Here is a 19,791-nt window from a genome sequence, read left to right as displayed (position 1 = left end):
TGATAGCCTTATCTTCCTTGAATTTGTCCCATCCCCTTTTAAAGCCATCCAAATTGGTGGCCGTCATTAAATCTTCTGGAAGTGAATTCCATAGTTTAAGTATGCGCTGTGTGAAGAAGTACTTCCTTTTATCTGTCCTGAATATTCCACCAATTAGCTTCATGGAACGACCCTGGTTCTTACTATTATATGAGAGGGAGAAAATGTCTCCCTATCCACTTTCTGCACACCATGTATAATTTTGTACACGTCTTTCATGTCTCCCCTCACTCATCTTTTTTCTAAGCTAAACAATACCAGATGTTGTAACCTTTCTTCATAGGGGAGTTGCTCCAGCCCCTTAATCATTTTTAGTTGCCCTTTTCTGCACTTTTCCCAACTCTACAATATCCTTTTTTAGGTGTGGTGACCAGAACTGCAAACAGTGCCCTTAGTGAGGACGCACCATAGATTTGTATCAAGGCAGTATGATATTGGCAGTTTTATTTTCAGTTCCTTTTCTAATTATGCCTGACATGGAATTTGCCTTTTTCACATTTTCATCAAAATGTCCACCACAAGCCCACAATGTCTTTCTTGGTCAGTCACTGCTAGCTCAGATCCCATCAGGTTTATACTTCAAGTTAGGATTTTTTGCCCCAACGTGCATCACTTTACACTTGCTTACTCTGAACTGCATTTACCATCCTAATGCCCATTCTCACAGTTTGGAAAGATCCTTTTGGAGCTCGCAATCCCTTTTTGTTTTAACCACCCAAAATGATTTGGTGTCATCAGCAAACTTGGCCACATCGCTGTTCACTCCTAATTCCAGATCATTTATCAGTAAGTTGAAAAGCACTGATCCCAGTACAGATCCTTGTGGGACCCCAGTTTAAATCCCTCCATTGGGAGAATTTACCATTTATTCCTACTCTGATTTCTGTTCTTTAACCAGTGACTGATACCTAAGAGGATCTCTCCTCTTATTCCATGACTGCTAAGTTTGCTCAGAAGTCTTGGTGAAGGATTTTGTCAAAAGCCTTTTGAAAGTCCAAGTAAACAATGTCTTCTGGATCACCCCTGTACACATGTTTATTGACACTCTCAAATAACTCCAAAAGGTTGTTGAAACAGGACTCTGAGAAGGACTGTCTGGAAGAGTTGCTTCATGAAGCAGAGGGGGATATGCTCCCTTCTGATGTTTCTGCTTAGACTGCACACTAGACAGGCAATATCTCTGCTTAGATTTGTCTTTATGGGCTTTCTTGGGGGGGTGGAGAAAGGTGATCTGGCTCTGGTTCCTTCCATGGCCCCTGTACTTAAACCTCCCCTCACTTCCTTGGTAATCATGGTTTTCACTCATTGGAGAAACTCCAAGTGAGCCCTTTCCCCTTGAAATCGGGGTTACTGATATTTGTTGGGGAGGAGCACGCACTTATGCCCTCTGTTGCTATGGGGGCCTCCTGAAGCACCATACAATCTGTTGTGGTTGCTGTTCCCACTGTGGCTCCCTGGCATTCCTGCTCCATCTCTGTCCTGCTGGGTGGGAGAGCATGATTGATGCTTGCTGCAGTGGCCTCTGCTGGCCTACCCTTCGAGAAGAGGTGAAAGGCCCCTGGGGTCCTTGGGCCACAGCACTAGGTCCTATTCAAAAGGTAAGAAAACATCCTGCCCCAGCCTACCCGGCCCTGCAAGGTGGTGAGGTTGGAGACGTGGCTGATTGCTCCCTGTTCCCACAATGTGAATGCCACCTTGTCCTAAACTAATCCCTGTTGGGTGACAGTGGGAGAACCAACACAAATTTGAAGGAAAAAATGCAGTGAGAGCAGGGCTCACCAAAGGCCCTGTTTGTCTGCAAGTAGGCAGGGCCGGTAGGTGATCTGGAGGAGTCAGGCAAGATGTTGGCACTGCCTACTAACTGGAGGAAGAGGGACTAGTCATAAGGATAGGGATAGGCATGCCCCCCAGGAGTCCTGGGAAACAAGTTAGTTCTGTTGTGGAATTGTACATGGTAATTTACCCCTGGCTTAAATATTTGCAATCTTGCTTCAGAGCAAATTTGTAAGCCTTGCTAAGAGACTACCTCATTCAGGCTGAATAATTACAAACATTCACTCCAAAACAGAATATCTTGATTATAATAAAAAGTATTTGCATGTTTTTGCCATCCAGTGTTGAAGAAAACCCCTGTCTTCTGAACTAAGCTTTTTTAATACCGTATTACCAGCACAATTCAGGAGCATCAGTGTTTATGTTTCTTTAATAGTAAGGAGAAGTGATAATAATAAAGTATGTAAAAAAGTAGAATGTGTCATTCATATTAAAAGCTGAAGCAAACTATTTTAAATTAGTAACATCGTTCCATTAATGAAAATGAAAATTAAATAGAAATTGATAGTAGCATTCTAAACTGAGAATTACATAGTAATTAAACTTTTTCAAAAAGTGTTCAAAATAAGCTGAGAACAAAACCAGCATAAGTTATGCAAAATGTACAAGTGCCTTACTAAATAAAATTATGAAAAACAATATTGTTGAGAAAACCAAACTGAGCCAGTAAAATTTAACCCTTTGAGGCTTAAACATCAAAAATAAGGTCACAAAAGTCTAAGCGTGAGCATGAATATAAACTTTGATAACTGGAGTCGAACTACTGAATATTCTGAAGTAAAGCAGAGCTACACACTTCACTTTAGAAATGCATGCAGCATGGGTGCTCAGAAAGGGAGCAGGATTCACAGATCATAGAACATGGAGATCAGTGGAGATGAGATAAAAGTAGGCCAAAATGTATTGGACATACCTGGAAAAATCTCAAGTCATGCAAGCTTAGCCATGCCTACTAAGTAACAATGAAAATTCTTCATTCCAGGTCACAAGAAATTCCCTACCTAGTATGGCTATGTTCTTTAAGATATAGAATACTCAAGATACAAGAATTACGTTCAAAACATTCTAGCTTCTTTGAAAGTTTTAAGTGAACACTTACTGTACTGACTCTGGAGTTCCAGTTAACATGCAAGATCTTTCAGGCAGCCCCCCACTATCTATAAAATGGAAACAGTACAGTATGAATACCAGCAACCAACAAATAAACCAGTAGTCAGTAGTTATGTATTAAGATTTAATCACACCTCCCAAACAGATATTCAAAATAACTGTCCAAAATTCATTGAATTTTTAACCCATTACTTATTTCCCCTCAAAATAGTTGATCTTGAATGTTCATTTATAATCCATACATACTGGAAAATTATTTAGGACTATTGTTTTTATTTTTTGCAACATTAATCACTAACTTTCTATACTTGTAACTAACAGTGGTATAGGAGGCTGAATAATTACCAGGTGCAATCTGTATTTTGCATCCAGATTCTTGCTGTATGCGAGATATCTGTTCTCCACCCCTGCCAATTACTTGAAAAATAGACAGAAAAAAACAATCATTGCACTAATACTGTTTGTTACAGTTTTTATTATATTATGGTAAGTTTACATTACTTACTGAATCCAACCATCCCATCAGGAACTTTGTATTCTTCTGTCATTACAGACCTGAACAAAAAACAACAAAAACTAATATTTGCACCTATCTTTGAATCGTTTATCTAATGATTTACATTTTGTTCTGTGCTTCCTATTAACTTTAACTTAATCCAAATTGATGCTTTTTGCTTTGCCAGATTTATTGATTTTTTTAAACCAGCTATTAATGCATGTAGTATTCATTCCAATATGGCCAATCAGTAGCCATTTATTTAAAATGCCCAAAAATACAATATTAATGCTTCAAATATTATTAGCAGGCACTCACAATTCAATACCCTTCTATGAATTTGAACACTTAAACAACGTATATGTATTTCATGGAAATATAGAATAGCATTGTCTAATAGTTTTATATTAAAAGACACACATCACAAGAAGGGAAAGGTTAGGAAATAAAAATGTAGCCACTTTAATAAGTAAGGAGAAACTTAATAACCAAAATGTTCTTTTTATTTCTTTTTTTTTAGTGAATGTATATATAGCCCCATTTCTTGCTCTTAAATATAACATTAACTGTATTGGTCTAAGGTTGTGGCATGTGGTCTAAGGTTGTGTGGCATGCAAGTAATTATCTTCAACATTCTAAAGACTGTAACAACTACAGCAGGGCTCAATTCAGCACACTGCAAATTTGAACAGTCTGTCACAAGTAATGCAGATTTTCTTGGCTGCTTCACATTTGCTTTGAGTGCAGCATGAGATATTACTTGTGGCGTGCATGTTTGTACTGAAGGAGACAGTGATTTCTCTGCACCAGGAGTAGGCAACCCGGTGTCTATATATAACACCTACAATACCTGACCAGTGACCATGCTGGCTGTGGCTGATGGGATTTGGAGTCAAAACATCTGGAGGGCACTAGTTTGCCTACCTCTGGTTTGCAGCATAGTAGACTGATTGGCATCTGGTTTTGAAGAAGGAGTGAGTGGCAACCAGATTCACATACATAACCAACAGTCATATTAATGGCGAATATCTTAATTCTCTGAAAAGTAGTTTGATTACTTTCAGAAAGTGCACGCACACAAGCAATTCCATTTACATCATACCTCCGTTGGCTGTTTCTAAAGCGTTAAAGACTGAACATAATAAATACACCAACTGTGTGAGGCTCTAATTATTTCAATTATTGTGAATTAAGTGACGACATGAACTACCCTTTCTTCCAACCACTTCCTTCCTGGAAGCTGTTAGGGGACAAATTAAATCCACAAGCCAATAACTTCAACATACTGAGCTCATTCCTATGGTGATAAGTTATGTGTAATTTCGCAGTGGTTTATACATTTGCAAGAGAAGCCAATAGGAAAGTTATTTTCTACAACAGCCTTTCCCAACCTGTTGCCTTCTGTAAGTGGAAGATGAATGAAGTTGTGGTCTAACACATGTGGAGGGAACTAGGATGGGGAAGACTATTAGAATCAAGTTAAAAGGGAAAAAAGATCCTACCTTTGTTGTTGATGCATGGGCGGTAACTGATTTCCAAAAGCTAAAATGAAATATTACATATTTGACCATCAATTTTACCAAATAGTCTGCAATAAAAGACAAAATGCAACACAGCCTACCACATGAACATATATGCTATTTTCACTCTAATACACTTACATATATTTAATCTGTTTTCCCAATTATGCTAAACCTCATGACTAAGGCTACAATCCTATACCCACTTACCTGGGAGTAAACCCCATTGAACTCAAGAGGACTTACTTCTGCGTAGACATATATACACACACATGGAAACACATCACTGGATAAAACGGCTCAGTTCAAATTAAACCATGAAATGGTATAAGGAGAATGATCCTGGCCTCAGGTTGGGCATTCCTCCCCTCACACGCTGAGCGTAACTATTTCCTCCCCACTTTGCTGCTTGATCTGAAATGGCAAACTATGGCTTGTGCCAAATGTGCAAGAAGGAGAGAGAACACAGCCAATCTCATTGATCACCTGCAAACCTGTTTTTTCCTTTTTGTGTTTTTTCTCTTCTCCCACATATGGCTTTCCTTCTTTTACAGCAAAAGCCTATGCATTGTTGCACAGAGACTAGTTTTATAGAACATACATTTAAGTGTGCGTAGGATTTCAGCGCAGATGTTAGGCTTCATGTCCTATACCTCCCACACTACTACTGTACTTCAACCATTCATGAGACTGCCTCTCAAGATTTATTTTCCTTCCCCAAGGAATAAGCAGTCAACTCACATGTATTTGTATTCTTTATATTGTAGTTATCAAGTACTGAGGGAAAAGTCACTCTGCACATGCTTAGGTAAAAATCAGGGATGGGCAACTTGTGGCCCTAGATGTTTTGACCCTCAACTTGCACCATCCCTCACCATGGATATTCTGGCTAGGGATGATGGGAGTTGTAGGTCAAAACATCTGGAGGGTCACATCTTACCCACCCCTGGTATAAATAATCACCCAACCCAAATTCCTGCTTGCCGCACTTTCTTTTGAAGCAGGGGTAAGAACTGCATCTGGTGGGCCAGTTTAAGAACAGAATACTATGTAGTCCATGATTGGTCTGTTCCATGCAAGTCAATTTTGTCCTTTAGCAATAGGAGCCTCCATATACCCAGGCAATACACCTCTCATATTTGTTCATTTAGTCTTTACTGTTGTTTTCTGGTGAAAGAAAAAGATATGCCTGATTTTGAAAAATGTAATATTTCATTAGCAATCTAGCATGTATTCATATGTATAGAATGCACAGATCAATACATACAGTAAATCTGATGATACAATGATTAGAAATTCTTTAACTAGATTGCCGTCCTACAATTTAAACAGCTGCAAATAAAATCTATCAAGACTGTGGTTAACAAAAAGGGAAGCTGTATTATCTGGGTTTAGAAATAGATCTCAACTTTATACAGAGATAGAAGACATTCCTGTTTTTAGCCAAGATGCTACTAGTTTGCTTCCAAGCTCAGTGCTGCTCTTGGCCTTTTAAGTCCTGTAATGTAACCCATGTAATGTAACGCCCTGATGTAAACCAGGGGTGGGTACCTCCAGCCTGCAGGCTTCTCTGCTCATCCCTTTCTCACAGCACTTTAGAAAAAGCTTTGATTAATGGCAACAGAATATTTTAAAAACTTATTTGCCACATGGAGGGGATTTGCGGGAGTTACATCTGTGGAGGGAAGGTTAATCCTCCTCATCTCATGTATGTGATCCCTTAGAAAATCACCCTCCCCCACAGCAATTAGTCCTGTGCACAACTAGCAATCAATCCCTGACAGATTTCCCCAGAGTGAATGCTGCTCTCAGGAAGAAAAACAGTTTCCACTCCTGTCCTAAACAGCCTTTAATCACTCCCACATCAATCTGCACAGGCCTTGAGATACTGTCGAGTAAACATGAGGGACATGGCCTTCTCAGTGGCAGCACTGAGGCTTTGGAATAACACTCCACTGGAGAACTCACTGGGTTCGGATGATCACTGAAGTAAAAGAAGCCATCATGGCTTCTCCCTATGCCCCTGCACGCCTGTTGTTTGCACAAGTACCCAATCTGCTGTGCGGGTTGCATGTCATCCATACCTGGTTCATGGCATTGGTAGCTTTGTACCCACCCTACAACCCACTATTTGCAGTAGGGGTTGTAGGGTCGGTATGAAGCCATGCCCGCAGCACGATGGGTTGGGACAACATGCCAACCCATGCTGCAGTGCAGGTAATTATGCAAATGATGGGAGCACATGCAGCATGCGTAGGGGGAGAAGCCACAATGGCTTCTTTTACCCCCATGATAGTCCGAACACCCCATCTCCCTCTTTGTTGTCTTCCAGGCAGAATTTAAACTTGCTTATTCAAACGTACTTTCAATATCTAATTCTACTGCTGTGTTTTATTATTTTAATTGCTTAATTTTTATGGTTTAGCTTTTAAATTTGTGGTTTCTAATATTGGATTTTTATTCTTTAATGTACAATCATTATCAGTTTTTCTAAGTCACAGAGTACTTATTGGTAACAAGCAAAGTATTAAATATTTCACAGCTGTAAAGAATAGCAATAAAGTTGGTACCTAGCCAAACTTTGTAACAATGAACTAGCATATCAAAACAATGCACCACAGCATTGTAAGTGCTGCAGTAACTTCAATCAAAACTAGTAGTCATCTTAGGCTGCAATCCTTTACCTATGTATGTGTAAGTAAGCCCCACTGAACACAACAGAACTTCTAAGTAGGTAAGTATAAGATTATTTAGACAGCAAATATATTGTTAAAAACTGGTGCCATTCAATTTTCTCTCATCAGGTTTGAAAAACTGACAGCTTCATACACTATACTTTCATTTTGATCTTCATGTACTTGACAACTTAAGATTTGCATGCACTTCAACAAGTTTCTCAATTGTTCTACATGTTAGGCTGCTTTTGATTTTGTGTATTTCAAAACACTGACCTGATGATGAAGAAAAAGATGGTACTTCAAAATTGCAAGAGGGATTAGTGACTGTATTACACACCTTCATGCAGGAGTAATATAATATGCTTGCCAGATTACATTTCTCAATCAAACACCCAAACATATACTGCACTGTACAACAACTAAAACTATGGGTTGGATCCAATGAACCATGAACAACAAAAAGTCACTAATGTTTTCCCACAAACACTTATGTAAGTGCTACCAGAAGAGTTTGTAGAGTTCTATAATACATGCAGGCCTATACTAGTTATCATGCTTGTGAATGAAGAATATCATCTTTGGATTTGGCATCAGCCCTTTGTGAGAAGTTTTTCCACAAAGACAAGGGCATCTTTGAATCCAACCACATATTCGGACATGAAGTTCAAAGTTTCAAAAATTTCAGATTTTTTTGATGCTGAGCCTTGGAGGAAAAACACAGAAGAAAAATTGGAGCTTTGATCAGTTCCTCCACTTCACCCAGGCCTTCATAACTTTATATGGAGAAGAGACCCATTCTAAATTCCACTACATTTCATACATTATCCCATCTGGAACTCTAATACTTTTATGCTGCAGCCACACATTGCTGCCAGTATCAATATCAAATCTAGCAGCTCAGTGAGCTTTATACTTTAATTTTGTAAAGGGGCATGGCCTAGGGTTATGTTTTAATAGCTGCTTGTCATCAACTTGCCTCATTGGGCAAGTTGCCATTAAATTTCAGCAAACCGATAACCAGATTTATTTGGACAATGGTTTTGAACATGGGGAAGCACATAACTTAAAAGTTCTGAAAGTACAAGCTACAGTATCTTTTTATTTGGTTAATCCATCAAGTTACATTAGCTTACTTCACTGATCTCTTTGGTTGATTCAATGGTTGATAGTGGTTGATTCCACTATCCATATTCTATACGAACCTTTGCTGCTTATAATGGAACCCATTAATTTGATGGAACTTTGGTCCTGCCAATGTTTTACACAGCATTTTTCTACTTGTGGTGTATCTTTTTAAGTTTTCCATTCAGAGCTTGTTCAAGTTTGCTTTCGCTGTCCCTCCTTCCCAAGGCAGCTCCCTGCACCCCCTAAAATGCCTTTTCCAAGGGTCTGGGGACCCTCTGGAAAGGTGTGTGATATGGGAGGCAGGAAGCAGACCTGCTCATGCAACACTGTACCCAACCCATTGTGTAAATTCAGCATTAATCCTTTTATACTGGATATCTGAGTCCAGCATTATCTAAAGATTGATTAGAAGAGGATAGACAACAGTATGAGCAAGAAAATAGCCCTCAAGGAAATAATATAGCTGGCAATAAAACATTTGAGAACTACAGTTGGCTGCCTTCCCATGTAAAAGGCCAGCAATCAGCAGAAAAATTGCAAATAAAACTTGCTTGTAATTAGCCACTAACACAGTTGTCTACAGAAAGTAACATTTGCCTCAAGAGCTATGAGGTCCCCACTTATAGAAATCAAGTTGTATACATACCTACCCTATATTTATATAGAGCTGTGCTATAAGAATTTTATCAGTGAGTCTAAGACGTGATCCTACTTTAGACAGTTAGCTGCTGTTTATGTACAGCCTCCTGAGTGCAAACCTGTGCTATGGAGGCTACGAAACACTCTCTCCCCCTTATAGCCTAAAGTTATATACTAGGAAGAATTGGATTTTGGACAAAAATCACAGAGCATGCAGCAACATTCCATTTTGGAAAAATACTACTTTTACTGACTGCTTTTAAAAAGTAGGTCTTCACTGTGATCCAGAGAGCCATGTGGCAAGCTCACCTAGACATTTAATTCCCCACACCTCACAGAGCAGAATCCCTGTACAGAGCATGACAATATTAAGTGCAGTGTCAAAAGCAATATGTAATGCAGAGGTAATAACTACTATTGGAGATGAAGTGAAGACTCAGCAGCTATGGTACATGCATGCAACCACTGCATGGACATAAACAATGGTATACTGTCATTATCTACAGAATAGAACACTAAACACATGTGTTCAGAAAAAGTACACTAAATATTATATTGCAAATTTTAAAAAAATACTCACAATCATTATTTGGAGGAGCAACTTTCTTAGGCTCTGGTTGATCTGAAAAATTAAGATTTTTTTAAATGTTTTGGTAACAAATATAGGCAACTTAAATAAATGGCTGTTCCAGAAGTGCAAAATGCAACTTGTCCAATGCATTTTAGCATGTTTTTTGCAATTTCAGGTAATAGGTCATCTAAACAAGGAAAAATCTTATATGTTTAACACTTGGTTAGTATAATCAGGGGAAAAATGCAAAGTATTTCCATTTATCAGATAAAGTATTCAATGGTTTAATAAGGCATACAAGTTTAAACACACTATTACGGATGTCCAGTCACTAGAACGTAACTAACAAACATTAAGCTGTATTATTAGTAATTTGACACTAAAGCTAATGATGCTTCTGTAACAAAAACTGAAACAACCACCATTGTGAGAAATAATCATTTTACAATTATGTCTGACAACAACCACAATACTAAATAGGAAATCAAAATTTAAGATTTAACCAACACATAGCAATACAATCTCAGTCTGGAAACTGTCATAACAGACTTCCTAATCAAATACTGAAAATTTCACGGCATAAGACTTCAAAACTGCAGATTCAAAGCCACTACCATCACTACTATCCAAATCCGTTTAGTATGAGTGAAAGTCGTAGATAACTGATATCTGATAAAAATTACTTCAAATGTTTCCTTCCCTCCCCATATTCAGGATATGATGACCACCATAATTAAGTGCAGTAAAAGTCAGACACATATTCCAAGAAATATTTGTGTCATCCATTTCAAAAGATCCACTAGTTCATTTCACGTTTACATACTAAACACAGGTAATAAATAAAAATTCCTGCCTTTAAAAGGAGAGGGCATTCCCTCCCAGTGTGTTGTACTGCTCGGACTTGTCCAAGAGCCATCTACACATAAAATAAAAAGAATACATTACATACATCATTTGAAGCATCATTAGCTCATTTTTGAATATTAAAAGCCTCACTATTAATAAAAAGGCACTTTAATAAAGTACACAAGTACTCCTTGTCAAGAGCCTTAGAAATTTTCCGTAAACAAAATTATAATCCTTCAAAACCTACATACTCCTCCAAGGTCAGAAAACTGTTTTCATGAATTTAAAAAGTACTATACAATGCTTCTTGGAAGATAAACATATTAAATCTGGTTAGGCCTACCAGCTTTAAAAAAACAAAAATACTTGCTACACATTTCAGTTACATGTTTTAGAATTAAAAAAAAATCACAGCATGATTTATCAGAGTTCAAACAAGTTAGAATAAGAAATTTTCTTCCAAATCTAGCTTTAATGGTTGCATTTTCAATGAAATACATTACATTTAAAAAGTTGCACCTGCACAATGCAACTCAAATACCAAAACCCCAGGTTTGAAAAACATTAATATGAGCATAAGCAGAGTTTGAATAAATCATGATTATAGAAATTGTTAATCCTTTAATACCAAGATTTCAATACCATATTTAAGATGTATTTTAAATAATACAATTTACCTACCTTTGCACAAATTATTAAAATGTGAAGTCACTGCTATCCACTTAGGAAAGTAGATGCAATCTCATAACCCAGCTAACTTTATTACACATATCTAAACATCATGCCTGAGATGGGCTATTCCACCTTCTAATCAGAAATTATCCTGAAATTAGTCTAACACATGCTCTCTCGCACACTCTTCAATCATCATTTATAATTTTGAGAATGGAATAGATTAGCAATTTATATACTGATCAACAGCATACCTCCATCTTCAAGCGGTCTTTTTTGTCCCCCATAACTGTAATCATTTGAATTCACTGATGTCCCTGATTCATTTCCAATTTTCGCTGCAATCTGAAAAAAATACAAAAAAAGGCATATAGTACTCTTACTTTGCATTGTATATATTCAATAAAAATATAGTTCTCTTTCTTTGATTGACGTGAGCCATTCTGGGAGACAATAATTGTCTGAAAAGTGGTATAAAAATACAACGACTACTAATAGTAGTAATAGCAGCAGCAAATATTTGCTTTCGACAAGTGGGTTACCTTATGCCACACATTAGTAACTTGTTAACTGTCAAGTTAACTTTCTGCACAGAAAGTAGATTGTGTCTAATTGTTTACAATTACTGCTCTAGAAGCACATCTGAAGATCAGGGTTCAAAAACCCTTTTATAAAGAGATAAATAACTGAGGTCAGTTTAACCATAAGTTTCAAATACACAAGTGTTGTAATACAGTGGTGACCGCTTCAGCCAGGGGTAGGCAACCTGGTGTCTTACAAAGGTTTTGGACTACAACTCATATAGTCCTCGACCACTGGTTATGCTGGCTGGGGTTTATGGAACCTGTAATCCAAAGCATCTGGATGGTACCAGGTTGCTAATCCCTGACATAAGTTATCTTTAGTTAAGTGTGTTTGCTTGTGGCAGGCATAAATATGCAAGCAATTCCACAGAGAACCTCATAACAAAACTGAGAAGCTAACATTGACCAGGCTGTTATTTTGCTCAAACAATTATGGAAATTATAGGGAACTGATGTATCCCTGGATACCTGAATCCTCCCCAACCACTGACTCCAGAGGCCCACAATCAGATATTGCTGCTACCATCATCTGCCACTGGAAACAGGGCTGAATACTTGATACAGTTATTTTTAGCCTGCCTGGGTCCTCTGTGGTAGGAATGCAAGCCTAAGGATGCAGCAACTAAATGTAGTGGCACCTTGTAATATTTCCAGACATAATTATATAGGATAAACAAGTGTATGGATGTACTTGCTATACAAGCTGCAGTATACATTTTAAAGATAGATCCAGGCATTTGAGTCTCTTCCCCCCTTTTAAAACAAGATCCCACATCTTGTTTTAATGTGGGATGCAAGTCCTGTGTTCAACGAAACCTTTTTCCAATAGCCGAATCCTATACATTTATTTCAGAGGGGATTAGTTTCAAGTTAAGTATTTAGGATTGTAACATTTAATTTCATAGGAAACTTAAATAACTATCTGAATGGCTCACCCATGGGCTTGCAAGCTCCCTTCACCACCCTTCCCTGTGCAGCAATCTTTCCCTGTTCTCCTAAGTTGAAGCAAAACATAGTTTGCCAGTTTGAATTGCAAATCACAGTCTTAAACAAGTAAAGAGGGAACTGCAATGCAAGGTGATGTGTGACAAGGGAGTGTGCCATGGTTTGGTGTGAGGCATTCCAGTGGGCCAAATTGGATTTGGCATAAGATTAGGTGGCTGCATGTGTGATTAAGGACCACTCTAAACAGCCCTCACTCTTAGACAGGAAAGTACTCTAGAGAAGTAATTTCTAATCATGTATTTTTTTTAAAAAAGCATTAACACACAAATCAAGATATTGGCTTTTAAAATTTAAGATGTACCAACATCTCATTTGCAAGATTTCTCTTTAGCCATAAGAGTGGAAATGTAGGTTTTAAAAAAATAAATACATAGGTTTTATTTGACTTCGTAGAGATGTGCTAATGTTCAAGTAGGCAGCCCACATCTGAAAAATTGTTCAGAAATGTATCCATTGTGTATACATTTATACAGTGTATCCACAATTCTCCATTAACTCCACTCCTACAAGCCAATGCATGCAGTACTATTCTTGTCCTACCTATTTCACTCAAATGCTACCTGGGATTGAGCTACCTGTCGTGCTAGATTTGGGATGTTTTTGCCACTGAACAGAAATTGCTTGACTCTGAATGCAAGGAATTCTAAAGCAAATGTCAACTGAACTTTCTCTTCACTTTTAAAGATTAATAAGATACTGAAAATGTGAGATTCTCAGATCACACACATTTCTTAAAGTGGATACTAAAACTTTTAGCTCAAGGAGCAACCTCTAATTGGACTTAGCAAGTTACTAGGAAACAAGGACGCTTCAAGCAACAAAATAAGTGGATGAGGAGGTTTAATTCTAAGAATGGCAGCAATTACAACCAACTGTGATGAGGTAGCTAATAATTCCTTTTTCTGGATCACTTCAAAGCACAAGCAAGCCAAAATAGAAATGGGCATTTTCAGAGATTTTTTTTTTGGTCAGAACTGGTACTTCCATTACTGCCTATAGAAAGGAAGGGAAGCCATTCTCCAATTTAGAAACTCCTCTCATCTCACCCACGCAGCAGACTAAAAAAAAAACAGATTTAAGCATCTCTCCCCCCACCCCAAACCCAATGGTGGCATATAAAGTACGAGAGAAAGACAACACCTCTAATTACTGCATGAACAGGGAACAGGATCAGCAGCACATAAGAAAGCAGTGATTGTTCTGGGGTTCCCACTGTTGGGGGGGAGGGGGGAGAAATTACCCAAACCCCTAGTTTTCAGTAAAACTAGCTAAGTATCTTGAATAACGAAGACCATAAAAAAAAAAAAAAAGGTAACGCCTGTTACTAGAGAATCTCTTCTCGGCTCTGAGCGCGGACTACTCCCTCCCCATCGTCTGTAGTGGAAACGATTACAATGAGCAAGCACAGAAATTCTAAAGCAAATGTTAGTTTACACGCACAGGAATTATATGAGGGAAAGCAACGAGATCCCCCGCAGAGTGTGGGGGGAGAGAGAGTGCGAAGGATCAGGAGCGCCGACACGCCCGCCTCTTACTTCGGTTTGAACACGTATAATGGACACTACCATTACGAGGTTGAGGGAAAAAATTGAGGATACTGGCGATAATCTGAGGAATAAAAATACTAAGTAGTCTTTCAAATCTAATTCTCCTCCTCTCTTTTTCGCTCTTCCCGCTCGTCCCCCATTTAGCGTGGATGTAACGGAGCTCCCACAAGACCTTCTTTCCACGCCTTTGTATTCAACGAGGCGATCGCAGCGTTCACCGAGGCGAGTACCGAAAAGGCTCAAGAAATAAAACTCGCCCCAGTCTTTAATGGGGACAACGGGAGCCTCCGAAGGCCTACGGGGTGGCGGCGGCAGGGCGTGCCCGGTCGCCCTTGCGCAGGCCGCAGAGTGGTGGATGGGGGCCTGCTTGAGAACCTGAGGAGCCAGGTCGGCCAGAGAAACGGGATCCATCGCCCAGTACCCACAATACACACCTGCCTAGCCCGTTGCAGCGCGTCTTTAAAAGCATCATTGACTGCCCCGCCACCTCCTCCGCCTCCCCCGGGCGCACCCGAAGAAGGAGGGGGCACCGTAGAGTAATCCGACATGTCCGCTTCGCCACTTCCTACCGCGCTCTCTGCCTGCCAAGAAAGAAAGAAAATGGCGGCGGGCGGGAGCCTTTCACATTCCTGCGTCGCATCGTGTTCCACGAGAGGAGGGGAGGCCGATGCAAACCTCGCGAGACCTCCATGAAAAGGACGCGCGATTTCGAGAGTGGGAAGCGTGGGGGGGGGGTTTCAGGAAATTCTCGCGAGATAGGAATCGGAGATTGGAAATAGAGAATGAGCTCGAGATTTCCAGGAGCCGAAAGGGAGGGGTTGCTTGACGATCGGATCTGTGAAACGTCAGTTGAGAAGAAGGAGGAAGAACGCGCGCGCGCGCGCGATTTCTTCCCGCGCGAGATGCGACGATGACCTCTCAGGGGGAGGCATATCTCGCGAGAGTCTATCGAAGGAGCTTTCTTTCCCTCCCTCCTCTCTCTCTCCGTCGTTTTGACGTTTCTTCAGTCGACGCGCTCGGACAATTGCGGTGGGAGGTGACTGGTGGGAGTTGCCGTCGCCTCACAGAGAGACGCAGTCGTTGCGCCATTAGCCTCTCGGCTAGCGAGTGAGTCCGTTGCGGCGGGTGAAACGAGAGGGAGGCCTCAGGCGGCGTGTTTTCCTTTCCCTCAAAGGCACAGAAATAGTAACGGGCTTGGGCTATCGTTAGCGGCTGCCGCGAAGTGTTGGGTCGGAGTGGGACCGACGACAGGCTGTGTTGTTTCAGCTTTGATAAACCTGCCTGCCTCTCTTGGTAACAAGCATATGTAACCACAAGAATATACGTACCCTATTAAACGGCTAGCTTTGTATTTATCTGTTAAATTAGTAGTAAAACTTAACAACCTGCCCTTTAAAAATAATGTGTTTTTCCTCAAAGCGTTTCACTATAACTTCAAAATCCTCTTTTGAAGATCGTAATGATGTTAGCTTTTATCTAACAGCGGTGATTGGTGAACCGGCAAAGATTTAATGAGCCAGCGTGATTTTTACTGGAGAGTGTTAGGAGACTATATTGAGCTTGATGACACAGCACGAATAGTGATTACTTTAACTGGGCTTGGGGGCCGGGGATGGACACTGTATTATGCTTCTGTAGTTTTATGTAGTCCCAAACTCAAAAGCACTGGTGGGCTTGTATGTCATTGTAAGCATTACTAGAAAGCAACTGACAGGGAAAACAATAGGCTTTCTTCTCAAGCATATGGGCTTTGGGTTGTTGGGTAAAAAACACAGTATTCAGTGCATCCCAATACAGCAGCTTGCACACTACTTTGTTTATGACAAGCTCTTTATCTTAGGCTGTGATAGTGAGCTTGCTTGCTTGGAAATATGTCCCATCGTGGTATTTTATAGACTAGTGAGGTTCGAATGGAACTCCCCCCACGTGCTGAAAGAATATGAGAGGGAGGGAGGAATGCATGGGCTGTTCCTGCATTCTGTGGCCATACTCCTAGCTGCCCATTTTAATGGCATGGGAAAGGACTCTCCCCATGTAATGATGTATGCATGTAGAGCTTCTTCATGCAAGCAAGGACTCTAGCCTAGTCAAGGGCCCTCCTCATGTGGGTGTAGTCTACACATGCCCATTAGTATATGCGGAGAGCCCTTTCCTGTACTGTCAGAATCTGCACACATGGATGGCAGGGGAGTATTTCTGCTGCAGGCTACTGTAGCTGGGTGTGGAGCTAGATTATACAGCCCTGTGGGGCTCATCATGCTTTCAGTGTATGAGTTGAGGTTTGTGTGAATTTCCCTCCTGTGTTCAGCAGAACCTTCAGGTTCCTTATCCAGGATTCCTCAAGAGGTTTGGTGATGGCAGGCACACTTTGCTGACTGACAACTTGTGGCTGTTGCTGATGTTCTGCAAAGTATGTCTGCAGGGAAGCTTTGGCACTGTGGTTCATGCAGGGCTACTGTGGGGCCCAATAAGCTTGGCAGACACTCCCTTTGAATTAAGTATGCATGCTAAAATGTACTTCAGAGTCCTCTACACATGATGGGGGTCCATGGTAGACTTGCAGGTGTTTCTAAGTAGACACTTGTATGTGGAAAGTATTATCTGAAAGCAGAAGCTTTGAAACAGAAGGTTCACTTGGTATCAACACGACTTCTTTCTAAGTACATGTGTATAGAATTGGGCTATGTGTTAAACAGGAAGAAATGTAGCCAGGGGAAATGTGGGGCCATTGCATGAACTATTCCTTAAATTTTAGATTTAAATTTCACACTCCACAGCAACCTTGCAGCTTTCCCCTGAAAACAATGAATTTTTGGAAAGTTGTTTTACTGCGTCTTTTTTCCCTTAATGTGGCTCCTGCACAGTTCCGCTGCAGTATACCCCATTTCCCCAAATTAAATCCTGCATGCTAGATGTGCTTAGGGTTGTGTCTGTGACCTGGTCAAGGGGTGAGGCCGTCCCTCCCCTGCATTCTTTTTTTTCCACCATTGCTAGTAGGCTGCTTGCCCCATCCTCTATCTTTTTTCAAGAGGGAGAACTTTTTCCCCTCCTTATTTAAGCTAATGGATGGATTGGTCTGTTGGTTTGAATTTTGTTGTTCAGTCGTTCAGTCGTGTCCGACTCTTCGTGACCCCATGGACCATAGCACGCCAGGCCTTCCTGTCCTGCGCTCTCTCCTGGAGCGTGCTCAAGTTCATATTCATTGCATCGGTGATGCTATCTAGCCATCTCTTCCTCTGCCGTCCCCTTCTCCTTTTGCCTTCAGTCTTTCCCAGCATCGGGGTCTTTTCCAGAGAGTTTTCTCTTCGCATTAGGTGGCCAAAATATTTGAGCTTCAGCTTCAGTATGTGTCCTTCCAATGAGCACTCAGGGTTGATTTCCTTTAGGATGGACTGATTTGAGCTCCTTGCAGTCCAGGGGACTCGTAAGAGTCTTCTCCAGCACCACAGTTCGAAAGCATCAATTCTTCGGCGCTCAGCCTTCCTTATAGTCCAGCTCTCACAGCCATACATTAGTACTGGGAAAACCATAGCTTTGATTAGACAGACCTTTGTCGGCAAGGTGATGTCTCTGCTTCTGACTATGCTGTCTAGGTTGGCCATAGCTTTCCTCCCAAGGAGCAAGCGTCTTTTAATTTCATGGCTACAGTCACCGTCTGCGGTCATCTTGGAGCCCATGAAAGTAAAATCTGTCACTGCTTCCATTTCTTCCCCTTCTATATGCCAGGAAGTGATGGGGCCAGATGCCATGGTCTTAGTTTTTTTAATGTTGAGTTTCAAACCAGCTTTTGTACTCTCCTCTTTCACCCTCAACAAGAGGCTCTTTAGATCCTCTTCGCTTTCTGCCATTAGGGTGGTATCATCTGCATATCGGAGGTTGTTGATAATTCTCCCAGCAATCTTAATTCCAACCTGTGATTCATCCAACCCGGCGTTTCTCATGATGTACTCTGCATATAAGTTAAATAAGCAGGGTAACAATATGCAGCCTTGTCGTACTCCTTTCCCGATTTTGAACCACTCGGTTGTTCCATGTCTATTGGCTTGAATAGGGAGGGGAAAAGACCCCCTCCCGAAAATTGGCTGGAGGGGGTCAAAGGTCACCCCTCACCAAGCCCCAAGCATCCTTGGTAGGGGAAGGGCTTCACCCTCCTCCCCCCCCCCCATCCAGCCATTTTCAGCAGGGAGTACTTCCCCTGCCACCATACAGGTGGATTGAGAAGTCGCTCCATTCATTTGCAGAGGGGGAAAACAGCTTGGTGGGTGCTTCTTGGTCTTGTGGATGCCACATTAGTGACACCTGGTATAGGGAGAGATGTTGCTTGAGGTAACCTGGTCCTGAGTTGTATAGGGCTTTGTAAACTAATACCAACACCTTAAACCTAGCTTAGTAGCAGACTAGCAGCCAGTGTAGATCCTCTACCACTGGTGTAATATGTGTGTGGTAAGGCAACCCAGTCAGTAACCTAGCCACTGCATTCTGCACTAGCTGCTGCTTCTGAACCAGCCTTAAGGGCAGCCCCTCCTAGAGCACATTCCAGTAATCCAATCTTGAAGTTACCAGTGCATTAACTGAGAGTTTGAGCTAATAGCTGGGGTGACAAATTTCTAAATTCTATTTGTAAATATTAGTATTTGTTTAGTGACCTCTTCTGGTCATAGTCAGTGTTAACTCAGTTTTAAAAACACAATTTTAAAAAGTCATACTACTATAATTGCTAACCAGCCTTTAACCAGAGTGGAAAACATTTCATTCAGTATTTCCTAAAGCATAAATAATGAAGTTCTGTGTAGCCTTTACATGATCAGCTTCCTTTGAGTAGAGGAAGTACTACACACTATGAGCTAATCTATGATGTTCATGTAACCTCATATTTCTTTGTCCTGCTTGTTTTTCCTCTAGGAAAAGCACCCACAAGAGACTGGATTCAGCTCTTTCTCCGCTACCTGTGTGTTTGCTCAAAATTGTGACAGCCCTTTTCCCCATGGGAGAAATATATGTTTGCTAAGCTGTCCCTTTGGTATTCCTGCACTGTATTTTTCCAGTGTGGTGGTTCCTGTTGGAAAGAGCAACCGTCTTAGGGCGCAATCCTATAGAGATAAACGGTGCCTCCGACCTCCCCTGAA

The 19,791-nt window shown here is 40.7% G+C and overlaps 2 protein-coding genes across 22 annotated transcripts in view; one reads left to right on the top strand and one right to left on the bottom strand.

The window, feature by feature from the left end:
• FUBP1 (far upstream element binding protein 1) overlaps window positions 1-15,301 on the bottom strand; it is a 40,410-nt gene extending 25,109 nt beyond the window's left edge. For 10 of the 20 annotated variants that reach the window (XR_014790497.1, XR_014790496.1, XR_014790498.1 and 7 more), the window contains exons 1-8: window positions 15,100-15,301; window positions 11,784-11,874; window positions 10,865-10,927; window positions 10,021-10,062; window positions 4,981-5,020; window positions 3,488-3,537; window positions 3,328-3,399; window positions 2,972-3,029 (exon numbers count right to left, since the gene is read on the bottom strand). Coding sequence is in view for 9 of the 20 variants with exons in the window: in XM_084852133.1 (XP_084708259.1) it covers window positions 2,972-3,029; window positions 3,328-3,399; window positions 3,488-3,537; window positions 4,981-5,020; window positions 10,021-10,062; window positions 10,865-10,927; window positions 11,784-11,874; window positions 15,100-15,213 (530 nt within the window). In the remaining 11 variants the exon portion in view is untranslated. The remainder of the gene's footprint in view (window positions 1-2,971; window positions 3,030-3,327; window positions 3,400-3,487; window positions 3,538-4,980; window positions 5,021-10,020; window positions 10,063-10,864; window positions 10,928-11,783; window positions 11,875-15,099) is intronic. The other 10 variants (XR_014790501.1, XR_014790500.1, XR_014790503.1 and 7 more) reach the window with 1 other exon arrangement.
• A 211-nt stretch (window positions 15,302-15,512) lies between these two features.
• Window positions 15,513-19,791, top strand: part of DNAJB4 (DnaJ heat shock protein family (Hsp40) member B4) — a 38,592-nt gene continuing 34,313 nt past the window's right edge. The window contains exon 1 of one of the 2 annotated variants that reach the window (XM_084852148.1): window positions 15,513-15,772. The gene's annotated coding sequence lies outside the window, so the exon portion shown is untranslated. The remainder of the gene's footprint in view (window positions 15,773-19,791) is intronic. The other variant, XM_084852149.1, reaches the window with a different exon arrangement.

Source organism: Heloderma suspectum, chromosome 4 (assembly GCF_057233095.1).
Source record: "Heloderma suspectum isolate Gila_16-S chromosome 4, 16-S_ref, whole genome shotgun sequence".
NCBI lineage: Eukaryota > Metazoa > Chordata > Lepidosauria > Squamata > Helodermatidae > Heloderma > Heloderma suspectum.
Note: the sequence above shows the minus strand (reverse complement) of the source record. Positions and strands in the feature narration are given on the sequence as shown.